Genomic DNA, 12532 nt, shown 5'->3' with positions numbered 1-12532 from the left:
TCTCTTCTGATCTCCAGCTTCTAGAACAGAAAGCCATAGTTCTGTCTCTCCATTCCATGGAGGTACTTTAGATAATTAAATGTGTCTTGACTCAGTATAATCAGCCATGTTTAAACAATTCTATTAAATCAATTATGGCATACTGTTTCACTGAGGGCAGACTATATAGGATTAATCTGACTACACTACAGACAACCACAACTAAGTCCTACACTTGCTGACAAAAACTTTTTATCTACTTATTTACTCTTCATATAAAGTTTGAGTAAAATACTTGGGGATTTTCTTCTTTAGCACTTACATTCTCTTGAAAAAGCTCAGGGTGCATTCCTCGTACAAAATGTAGAGCAAACATTAGCTGATCAGCCTGAAATAAAAGCAGTAAAATGTATTTATATACTCAGGAAAAGTCCTATTTCCAGTTCTTTTTTATGAGTAACATTTCTTTAGAAAAACACCTCCAATTCCATAGTAATGACTTAGTGACATATATCCTAATGCAAAATTGCTACATCCCTTTGCAAATTAGAGACAAAAACTAACTCAAAGTGGGCTGTGGAGTGGAGGGCAAAGAGGCCCCTACTAGGAAGTAAAATCAAGTTTTGCAAGGCACTGTAGTTCTCATTTTATTGATAAACATGAGCATCATACAACATTGTGAACAAACCACACCATTTAACTTTTTCATCTTCTCAGACAAGGTCTGCAAGCAAATCCATATCATAACTGCCTATTGAGATGCTCCCTGGATGATCTAATATCCAAAATTTGAACAAGAATTGTTTAGAAGAACAATAAGTAGCCTAGACCAAACCAGCTTTGAAACAAATTTAAGCAAATCAAACAAATTTGAACATTTAAACAAATTTGAACATTTGAACATTTAAACAAATTAAAGAGGGAAGATGGGCCTGTTCAAGTGCTCAGGTAAATTTCTTGGCACCACTTCATTTAGCAACATTCATGAAGCCTATGTACACATAAATAACGTCCACAGACAGACAAAATCCTTCTTTTTCATTCCAACATGCTTCAAAGGGTATGAACTCATATAAGCTATACTGTTTATGAAGACACTAGTAAAGACTCAATGGCACAGCAGTCTTTTAAAATTTTCATGGATAAAAGGAAGAATTAGCAGTGAATTGTGGATGGTGTGAAGAGTTTATTTATTCTCTCCATTATTAGAACACAATAGTAAACTGGAGGGACCATTAGTTTGAAGCTGCAACAGTACCAGTAAACATATTTTCAGTATTTTCTAAACTCCAGTCTGATCACACTTAAAATCTTTCCTACTAGAAATCTCTTCTCTGCCTTGCACTTGAACTCTCTACTCTTCTTACATATAAAAATTGCTACCTTCCATATTCACAAGGTGTAATGGAAGGCTTAGTGGAAGGCTTCACATAGTTATGACTTCAAAGACAAACCTTAATTATTATGAGACTATTTCATGAGATTCCACTTGGACTTTGATAAACAAAACCCCTTAGAAAGAACTGCCACTCCTATATCTTCAATACAGCATTGCTAGATTGGGGGGCAGAGGTAGGAGGTGGTGTAGAATTTTCAAGCTCTCTCCATTGTCACAAATCAAACCACAGACTTGAGCGATTTGTACTGCTCAAACCATATATGCAGATCTACTGTGCTTCCTTCAGCCTGGTACTGTGAGACAAACACCTCCTGCTATGACAGTTTAATGCGTAAGTAAAAATTAAAACTAAAAATCAAAGGCTTAGTTTCCCTAGGTTTTCAGTAAGAAAGTAAGAAGTGAAAAGACATCTGACTGAAATAAAGAAGAAATACATTAAGAACATTTTTTTGAGGCAGAACAAGGAACAGACAGAAACAAAAAAGGTAGCAGGGAGACCTTTGGCTACGAAAATAAAAAGGCGAATATCACAATGTAGGACTTTTAGAAACATAGAATCATCTAGGTTGGAAGGGAACTTTAAGATAACCAAGTCCAAACATCAACCTAACAAACCCACTTTTGTTTTCTTTTTAAAACAAACCAAACCAAAATACAAAAAATTCCCAAATAATCACACAAAACCTTATATTTAGGAATGCAAGAAATAAGAGCAAACACAAAATGAGTGCTCAGAAAACTGTGATGCCCATGTCTGACTCTGAAGCCAGAATGAGGCAGAGAGGTAGAGCTCTGTGGAGAAATGTGCATCAGCAATATTAATTTGGTCATATACTGATTTTAAGTCTGCATTTAGCATGTTAATTATTGATAATGTTTTGTATCTATTACACAATACTGTTATTTGAAATAGATCAAGTGTGAGCTCCTGAAAGAAAACTTTCAAACCCAGTGCACTGTATAAAAGCCAGAAAAATACAATCTTACCTTAAACAAACAACGACAAACGTATTCATACACTGTATGTTTCAATGAGCCAATAAGCAGCTTGATTCTTTCCTCAGTATTACCTGAATCCTAAAAAAAAAAAATTCAGATTTCAAAAATTCCCCTGGAAGTAAAAAAATTTCCACATACTTTGTAAATTTCAGCAAAATGACACAAATAATCTGGGATCTATATGACACTAGTTCTAAAAACATATTAAATTCATCTGCAGCTATCAATGATTAAATAGGAAATTCATGCTGAAGTATTAAGAAATGAATATTTTGGCATTGAATATTTTGACTATGAACATGATAAAACTTTGTGTAAAAGGAGAAATACACTGAGAATGAGAGTACGTTTCCTTCTCCTAACCTCAAAATCATTAAGATCTCATCATTGTCACTTGATAAAAAATTGCTTATTAATTGAATTACTATATTTAATACTACTAAACAAGTATGTTGATCTTAAATGTAGTTAATAAACTTCTGGTCAAATCTGGCCCAATTGAAAAGAACACTGTAGAAAACAGTAAGTGTACACTGTTCTTCAAAGCTCATAGACTGAAAAAATAATTCTAACAGGAAAAAATTTGAAAGACAGGACAAAAGAAGAAAGGGACTGGGGGGTAGGGAGTGTGTTACAGGTAGTATAACTTCTTTTCCACCATGCTGGAATTTGAAGAGACGAATTTAAGAAGGGCATTTGTGCAACTGATTTGCCTAATGCCTTTCCCATGTCTAACAGATTTCTTGGCATGAAATATTGGATAGAGGAGAAGGAAAAAAGAAAGCAAGTAACAAAGACAAAACCAGAAGTTGAGCTTTAAATAGGTAACATTACAGGCAGGAAAAAAATTATGAAGGAATGTGAGTAAGAACAAGAAGTTAAAACATCATGTTGTGGAAAAGAAGTAATAGGAACTTCAAAGAGGGCCAGTTCACATAGTCAGAACTGTGTTCCTAGCAATGACTGGAGCTGAAGGAGAGTTGTAATCACAGATGCCAGAACAAAGGGGAATCCAAAGGAAACATGATGAAAGGCTGATGAATGACTTTCTAAGTAAAAACAAAGAGAAATATGAAGAATTTTGGAGATGCTTAATAAAAAGAAAATACACTATTACTCAGTGTGGGTATTTTGATCTAAGGAGTGAGGTGACAAGGGATAAATCCATTTTTTGCTTCAATAAGAATATACTGGCCTAAGAACACAGAAGAATAAAAAATACATTTTAAACAGGACAGGCTGCAGGCATGCTTACAGACTGTAAAAAAGTAGATAAAGGTATGACCTTCCTTCGGGTAAATGAATCAGGTAGAAATACAGGATTTTCTTATTCTACCCCTTGTTGATAAAATTAGCTTTATTAACATTTCAGATCATTAATTTATTTAAATAAAGCCCTCAGTAAACTTATAATCAGCCTTTGTTTTCCTAATTTGCCATAGACAAAGAACAAGCCTGAAATCACAGAGTCACTTTGCTTTCAGATGGTAGAGAAATTCTGGGATTTATATACAACATAATTTATAAGTCCATATGCCTGTATTCTGAACATCTAAAGCACAACAGGTCAGCATCACTACTTATTATACACTTCATCATCAGCTATTCTAAGCTTTTTTAAAAAAACGTCCAGATTGACTAATAAATTCTAAGGATCAAAGCAGATGGACACTTCTGCAGCATTAGCAGCTTCAGGAGAAGAGCAAATACCTGCTCGCTCTGCAGAGCCCTTTGGAAAAGCCGCAGGAACGCCGCCAAACTAAAGCGGTACATATTATTAATTTTGGACAAGTCAGAGATAATGAAGTACATTTTGCTAGCGCTCTCAGCCAAAGGAAGATAGGCATCCCTCTCCTGTGGAGGAAAACAACACACACATAAAAAAGCCAGGTGCATTACTGCCACCTACTGATTATTGCATAAACATTTACTCAGCCCACCGAGAAAATATTCCCATGACTCCCACTGATTTAGAAAACAGAATCCTTTCCAAGCCTTCAAACTGAGGGATCAGCACTCCAGACTTCAACACTGTATTGAGATTTCAAAATTGGAAGAAAAAATTTTTATCAAAAAAAATCCTTTAAATTATGAAGAACATGTTGGAAATTAATCCCTAGGGCACTAAGATCTTTTCCCACCACAGATCACATCTCAAAATTCAATGGGAAATTTTAAAATAAACAAATAGAACACAGAAGAAAACTCTGCAATCTGTCACAAAAACAGGATGTCAGATGAATAGCACCAGCAATTATCTAAACTTTTCCAATAGCAAGGGGCATATTAAGCAAAAACACCCACATGAACTATAATGTTTGCAACAGTGGATGACAAAAATAAAGTCAAAATCCATTACTTGCCAAAATTCCTTTAGTTCAAACTGGCAGACTTTAAACTGTGTAAGTACTCAGCATATACAAAACAAAACATTTTAATTACTGAAAATACTGCATGTACTTTCATATCCAAAATATCATTTACCCAAAAAGAACTAATATAATATGCTCCTCATCCTATAACCCCATGGATGTACGTATCTTCTCTAGATAAAAGATGAATATTTTTAGCAGGAGAAAAACAGTACTTTAAAGATTAAAATATTCTTCTACCTTATCAAGGAAACTCTGAAGTCTGGAAGATTCAGCCAGTGATTCTTGGATGAGTGCACTGCTTGCTTTAGTTTGATTTAAAGACTCAATCAGATCCTTATTTTCTAGTATATTGCCTTGTGATGTGGCAAGTGTCTGGAAAAAGTAAGTCATTTATGTTACATTAAAAAAAATCCTGTAAACCATTTTGGAAGCTATCTTTCTGATCTGTATGCATTTCTGAATCATTGAATGCATCTCAAGAGCTTTTGAAAACTGATAGTCACTCCAAAAACTGAGACATTTTTTAAAGAAGTATGGAAAATACAGCTCAAGAACATATTCCAAAAATCCAGACTGCCGTATTCTGAAACCAGCAGGCTTTTGAAAATGATTTCTATGACTAGAGTCTTAGGAACTAATATTCCCATGGTAAATACAGATAAGGTATTTCTTTCTTGTGTTTAACTTCTTGTTTAACCTGAAGTTGGCTACTTGTAAAACCTTCCTGTACTCAGTCATTCATTAATTCATTTTCCTTCAAAAGCATTCCAGTTCTCATAGAACTCTCATCTCCAACTGAGATGAATATTCACATTACAAAATATGAATATTCACATTACACAAGGTGAACAATTTAAGTTTCATAATCAAAGATCACTTTAAAATCCTTAGGATTGCCCCACATTTTTCCTGAGTTCTCCTCATTAAATTAAGTGATTAAGAAATTAATCTCACTTCTAAGAAGTGGGAAAATCTTGAATAGTTCACATATATCTAAGGTTTTTTACTAACCTTCAGTAAATACACATAAAGATACTTATTTTGAAAACTGGTTGCTTGTCAGTCAAATCAGTTCTGAGCAACCACCTGTAGGACATCATTTTAGAATATCTGGAAGCACAGATTCACCAGTTAGAGTAGTAGAATATACCTACTTCTCTACCTGAAACAAGTTTAGGAAAGGATCATCTGCTTTTTCAGATAGCCCAGTTCATCCATGAGGAATCATATTGTGAGCTATGAGACAGCACCCATGTCATTACTCTGAGGCTTTTAGAAGGAAATCAGTACAGTACTTCAGAGAGAATGGAAATGTTACTTTAAGATTAACTTAAATTTAGCCAGACCTCATCCAACATTGACTTCTTTGATAATGAAGTCCACCTGCCAGTTTCCACTGAGCCTTAGGTTTTTTTCTTCAGGGTCAAAGAGTATCCTGATTTCAGGATAACTAGCTAACAAGAATTCCAAAATTGAAATCAACCTTGCTGTAATTACTCAGATGCTTTTTGTTGCAGATATCTTTAGGCATCAACTTCTTTAAGTTTTGTACTCAATAATTCAGATCAGATAAATAAAAAAGATTTTTGAGTTCCAAGATTCCATAAAAAGTGTGTTCTAAAGTGTAATTTGCTTTGTTGTCTCTCTGAATCCTCAGCTTCTGGTAGACAATATGTGTTAAAATGGTCAAATCTGGATATGAAATTTTATTGGAGAGCAAGTTTCTCTCTTCCTGTAAGAGAAATCTACCCCATCAGAGTTTTAAGAAAGGGCTGACCTTAGTATTTGAGAATTAATAGGGAGTTCAATAGGGACAGTAAATCGAAATTCAAATCACATAAAATAATTATGTACAAAATTCTAAAACTGAGCTATTAATCATAGAATTATGATTGCATGGGACCATCTGGTTCCAACTCTCCTACCATGGGCAGGGATGACCCTCACTACATAAGGTTGCTCAAAGCTCCATCCAAACTGGCCTTGAACACTTCCAGGGATGAGGCATCTCCACATTCTCTGGGGAACCTGTTCCCAGAAGAATGGTGCCTTACCACCCTCCCAGCAGAGAATTTCCTTGTAATATCTAAACTAAACCTTCCCTCTTTAAAAGCCATTCCTCCCTTGGCCTGTCACTGCATATCCTTGTAATAAGCCCCTCTCCAGCTTTCTTGTGGGCCAGTCTAATCTTCAAAACTATTATTTTATGCCAATCCATTGCACTCAACACTGCAAAGTTCTGCGACTTAGCTACAGACTGAGGGTTTAGGGCACCAGGTCAATCTCCCTGCATCTCTGACCTTTCCGAAAGACAGGATTCAAGGATCCATTCTTACAAGCATGAAGTACAATTTCTGTGAAATCCATGGCTAGAAATAATCAAAAAATAAAACAGCCCTTCCTTGGAAGCTACCTTTTTTTAGAGAATTGAACAGATGTTTCTGAGCATAAATACTTTCAATAAAATAAAAAGATGAACTGGAAATTGAGAACTTTAATTTTAAATGCAAGACAGGGAATGTTTACTGTAAAGAATATTACAACTCATTGCTAATAGGAAACAACTGTAGAGGTTTAAAATTTTAAATGTCTCAGCAATTCTTCCATTTTGTAGGGGGATTTTTTTCCTTTTTTCACAACACAGGATCATTTCTCAACTTGAGAAAGAGTCACTTGATATGATTCACAGGCTTAAAAGTGTGGCTTTTTTAAAAACTCATAATTTCAAAATAAAGTAGTATAATTTTTAATAAAGCTTTCTCTTCTTGGTATGTTAAAATTACTTAAATTTCTAATCAACCTAAATCAGCCTGAATCTATCTCACCAAATTAATAAATTTAACTATGAAACTGCTTAATGTATTGAATACTACAGTTTCATAACAGACGTACTTTCTTATCTACTCTATTCTTCCAACAGGTCCAGGCCAATAATGCCTTTTTTTTTTCTAATCAAAAATCCTGACAGCTCATTATTCCAACACTTCCAGCATCTCCACTCAAATAACAATAATGTGATTATCATCTTATTGATCTAACAGATATTAAAGAGGTAAATTTGTTTTACCTCCAAAAGAGAATCCTCAAGTTTAGCTAACTGTATCTTCTTATCTTCTTCCTGTTGTAATAGCTTTGTCTTCTGCTCTTCCAAATCAGGCTTTTCATGCTGAATTGTTAAAGCCAAAAGCTAAAAACAAAGAGAGAAAACAAAAAAGAAGATTTTTTTGGGGTTTTTTTTTGCATTTCCACTTCAAGAGGGGTCAGTTTTCATGTATACATTGCATGATGCCAATTCCATACCTCCAGAGGAAGGAGGAAATCCATATGGTTATCTATGCTTCACATTTTGAATTATAGCTTACTTATCAACATCTCATCCGCATCCCATTCTAAGCCCCTTGTTAGTGTAGAAAAACTTTTTTCATAGCAAATAAGGAGGGGATTTTCTTCCCTTAACTGATCTCTTTCTTTTTTTTTTTTTTGCTTTCTTCCATTTGTATGTCACATTTTGATTCCTAGACTTTATGGATAAAACCTCAACAGCTACTAGCATTTTAAAGGAAATAAAATACACAGTATTTTGGTTTCACTACATTTTTTTCTGTACACAAACTACTTTGATGATACCAGCATTATTCTCTAAGTAGGACACTGGAGAGCTGTAACAGAAATGTTTCCATGGTACCATAAATGCATCTTGAACAGAAAGAGAAGGCTTAGCAATTAATCTGTTGCAACTGAAGTCAATGAGAACATTTTCATTTTCTCTACTGGACTCACTCCTTGTTTCCAAAGTACATAAAAATTTTACTATTTTACTTGTTAGCTTGAAAATACCTCCATAACCGTTAACGCAAACTGCACCGTAGGGCTTATTCCAGGTGCTGGATGGAGCTATGCATGTTCACTACACATACACTGGTTTTATTCTAAATGCATACCTGCCCTCTTAAACCACTTGCTGTTGTGGTAAAGTTTACTTCTGTAACAATAGAAGAAGCGTCAGGTGGAATGAAGGGATTTGGGTTCCTTGTTGATAGAAAAAGACGGAACTCTTCATTATAATCTATCATTTTTTCACCTATTTGTACAGCGTAACGGGGTCCTGTAAACAACAAGCAGATATTAAACTCACTCTGATTGGAACATTCTATAATCATCTGAAAACAATGGTATTTATGTAATACTTTATGATCAATGGATCTAAATATATTTTATGATATATATTTTTAAATTGATTGGAAAAAATACAAATTCAAAAAATTTAAAGAACACATTCTAACCTGCATTGTTAAGAGACAGAAAATTAATAACACAGCAATAATATAGGAAATTACCTAGTGAGAATACTTAATACATCTGAGTAGTTTAATTATCCTTACCCAGAACACAAAGCATCAAGGACAAAAATGCATTTGAAGTAAAAGTAATACTAACAACTTTTTGAAATCTTCAGACCATGAATAGGAGACAAAACACCACAGAAGATGACCTTGAGAATCCCACTTATGTATAAGAATTTTGTCATAATTTAAACACATTCCTTTACTTTTAAATATTGGTCTATACACTAGCCATAATTATATAATTATATACTGGTTAACTAAGATGGTTCAATATTTCCTCCTCCAGACCCATTAGATTTAATCTTTGGTTCTATTTATTTGTAGAAGGTTGATGTTGCTGTATAATCATAATTCTATTAAGATACTATTTTCTACAATAACTGTTATAGAGCAAGTCAATGAAACTAAAAACGATGGAATAGCTAGACAGCAGAATGAAAGAAAAAAATTCCATCAGAAATATCCCATATTGTATTTTAAATATATTTAATTTAATCATGTTAAGTAATTTATTAAATAACTGATGTCATGGTCTCAGTCTGTTTATACTCCTCATACTTCTCTATATGTCTGTTACAAAATAAAACTATATGTACAGTCCCCTCCACCCCTCTTCCATAACAGGTTTCCATTCCAGCAGGGTTAGAAAATAATAGATTCAGAAAATGAGATGATTAGATAAAGATTTTGCCTCCTGATACTGAAAAATAAGTAAGAACGGAATTATAAGTTGAAAAGTGAAAATTTCCATTCCAGAAAACTTGCCAAGATGGCAAACTTAGGTGCTTCTCTATTTTTAGCACTGGGTGCAGATCAGAAATATAAATCTCTGGCTAAAACACTGGTAGAGATGAAAATAACATACCAATTTTCCTTCTATGCCAAAGATCAGAATAAATTTTAAGACTATGTTGTAAAAACGTCAAACAGAAAATGGAAGCTGTACGAAGACAAATTTACTACAGCATATAGATTCACATTTTTTCTTAACATTTCATTCCAGGTAATGGAGAGATGTACAGTCATCACAAGCAAAATAATGCAGACAGGTCCCCACACCCAGATTTTGACAAAAAGAAGGAGTGCATGCCTGCTTATAAAGTGATGGAAAAAATTCAAATAGCGACCCATTCTTCCTTTTTCAACAACACCTCTTTAGTTTGGACCTGCACAGACTTGGCATTAACATAGCTCATTAAAAAGCAAAAGAGGACATCAGAGCATTATGAGCAATTTTCCTGAACAAACCAGTATATTTGAATTTAATCTGCTTTCTCCACAGTTCTGCAGCCACAGTCATCTTTCATACTGTATCTCATTAGCTCTCCAAAATTCAGCAGAAGCTAGAGGGGCAAAAAAAAAGTTGTTACAGTGTTCTACCTAACCCTCCACAGATCCCTGAAATCACTACTTTGGTTCCATTCTTTTAATGAGAATAAACAAGCAGGTGCATCTGTAATGGAAGCCTGATTTAAAATAACACTTTCTTTTCCCTAAATAGATCTTTCTTATATTGGTGATAAATGTATATATGAATCCTACAGTATTTGCATTTATTTTTATTATCTACTTACATTTGAAGAATTATTGTTACCTCACGCATCTTTAGATCTCAATAGTAGATGAAATGACAGCAAAAAAGGAGTCTTGAGCTATTTTTAGTACCCAAAGTTCATAGAGTAAATTACATGGCACATGCTGAGGAATGATCACTTGAAGCAGAAATACAATTACAAAGGATAATACAAATCTATTTTAGTTACTGTAATTTAGAAAGTACTCAAAACACACATTGCTGTACTTTTTAATTTACCAAGTTCTCTTAATATAATTTCAAAACATGTAACATAATTCCACTAAATTTATGCTGAGGTATTTGCATAATTACAATTTATTTTTGCTAAACTTTTATCACAATTTTTCATATTAAAAAAAATTCTTTAAAGCAGCTACGTTTAAAGCAATCATACAGTTAGGTAGAACACATTATCTGTCCAAAACAGAGATATTATATTGCAAAACCTAATCATTGTGATTTTTCACTTTTCTTGCACTGGTTAAGGGAAACCTCCTTTCATGAAATTCCACCATTTTGCTGATCTCTATGACCTTTCCCATTCCAAGGGCACATCAGGAACAGACTTGTGTTGTCTTTACGTTCAGAGAAATCCAAGAGAAGCAGGAACATCAACATCCTAAACCTTTGATTTCTAACTGCACTAACACTTGTGTAACTTGTGGTTTATTTAAGGCCTAAGTTTCCAATTAAAAGTATGTAATTGAAATCATCACTGGAAATCAACTTAAAATTTAAATTTTTAGGAGTCTATAAAAACACATTTTTGTAACTTAAATTTAATACTTTTATTTATTTTTAAATAACTTTCAATTCAATACTTTCCAATATTTTTCCACTTACTAAATAAGAACATATCTGCAACATATTTCATGCACTGAAGTGTTAGTAGCAGGTTAATACTACAGAGGAAACAAACTACACAATATTATGTTTTCAGAAAAATCAAGATTCATATAAATAGATCTAAACTACAAAAGTTTTGAGCAAGCTTATGCAAAGATCTTGGTGATTTACCTTGAGCAATAAGATCTTTTCTTAGCAATGGGTAAAGCACAGGTTCCACTCCATCCATTTCCTGTATAATAAGTGTCTTCCCAAATCTCACTGCTAGCTCAAGAGCAGTTAGGAAGTTGCTGTCCTGGATAAATAAGAACACATTCCTTTGACTCATGCTTTTTTGAAAAACGCAAACACTTCAGAATGAGTAGAAAGGCATTACACCAAACAATCCAAATCTAAAAATCAGTAGTATAGATGAAAAATCCTATTATAGGAATGTGATATTTTAAGGTTTAGCCACAAATGTTTACTTTAAATAAACTTGGTCAACTGATCAAGAAAACCTATTTAACATGCCTAGATCCTCAAGTGCTGCAACAGAAGAGAGCAGGTTCACTGTCATGTCTGCCAGGTGCACCTGGAAGTCCTGGTCAGGTCTCTTATCTCAAATTTTAAAATGTAGCTATGTCTCAAAACTGAACCAAGCACAGGATTCACATTATTAAGAGGTCTACAGGCAGTCTTTTGTTGCACACAGGTGTTTAAGTATCCATGTGGTGTTTATGATCCCATTAGTCAAGAGAGAACCTGGACAATGTAGGCAACAGAGGCTAAAAGGTAATCAGGCCAATCAGCTAGCAGGACAAACTATCAATTACCCGAAGATATGTTATCAACTACCACCAGAGAGTATCTACAAGGGTTGCACAGAGCCAGCAGGGATCTGTGGAAGACCCACATGCTGTTGAAGGCCAGGTGGGGTTCAATAAGGGACTTCTGAATAGCACCACATGCCTGCCTGTGTTTTAGCAGGCTGAAACAACATCCAGTTGTTTTAGCAGGCTGCAACTGAGCT

At 34.2% G+C, this 12532-nt stretch overlaps 1 protein-coding gene across 1 annotated transcript in view; it reads right to left on the bottom strand.

The window, feature by feature from the left end:
- Positions 1 to 12532, bottom strand: part of DYNC2H1 (dynein cytoplasmic 2 heavy chain 1) — a 142836-nt gene that overhangs the window by 71597 nt on the left and 58707 nt on the right. The window contains exons 65-71 of the mRNA XM_058800623.1: positions 11692 to 11815; positions 8694 to 8857; positions 7820 to 7939; positions 4990 to 5124; positions 4088 to 4231; positions 2366 to 2455; positions 302 to 367 (exon numbers count right to left, since the gene is read on the bottom strand). Coding sequence (XP_058656606.1) covers positions 302 to 367; positions 2366 to 2455; positions 4088 to 4231; positions 4990 to 5124; positions 7820 to 7939; positions 8694 to 8857; positions 11692 to 11815 — 843 coding nt within the window. The remainder of the gene's footprint in view (positions 1 to 301; positions 368 to 2365; positions 2456 to 4087; positions 4232 to 4989; positions 5125 to 7819; positions 7940 to 8693; positions 8858 to 11691; positions 11816 to 12532) is intronic.

Source organism: Ammospiza caudacuta, chromosome 2 (assembly GCF_027887145.1).
Source record: "Ammospiza caudacuta isolate bAmmCau1 chromosome 2, bAmmCau1.pri, whole genome shotgun sequence".
Classification (NCBI taxonomy): domain Eukaryota; kingdom Metazoa; phylum Chordata; class Aves; order Passeriformes; family Passerellidae; genus Ammospiza; species Ammospiza caudacuta.
Note: the sequence above shows the minus strand (reverse complement) of the source record. Positions and strands in the feature narration are given on the sequence as shown.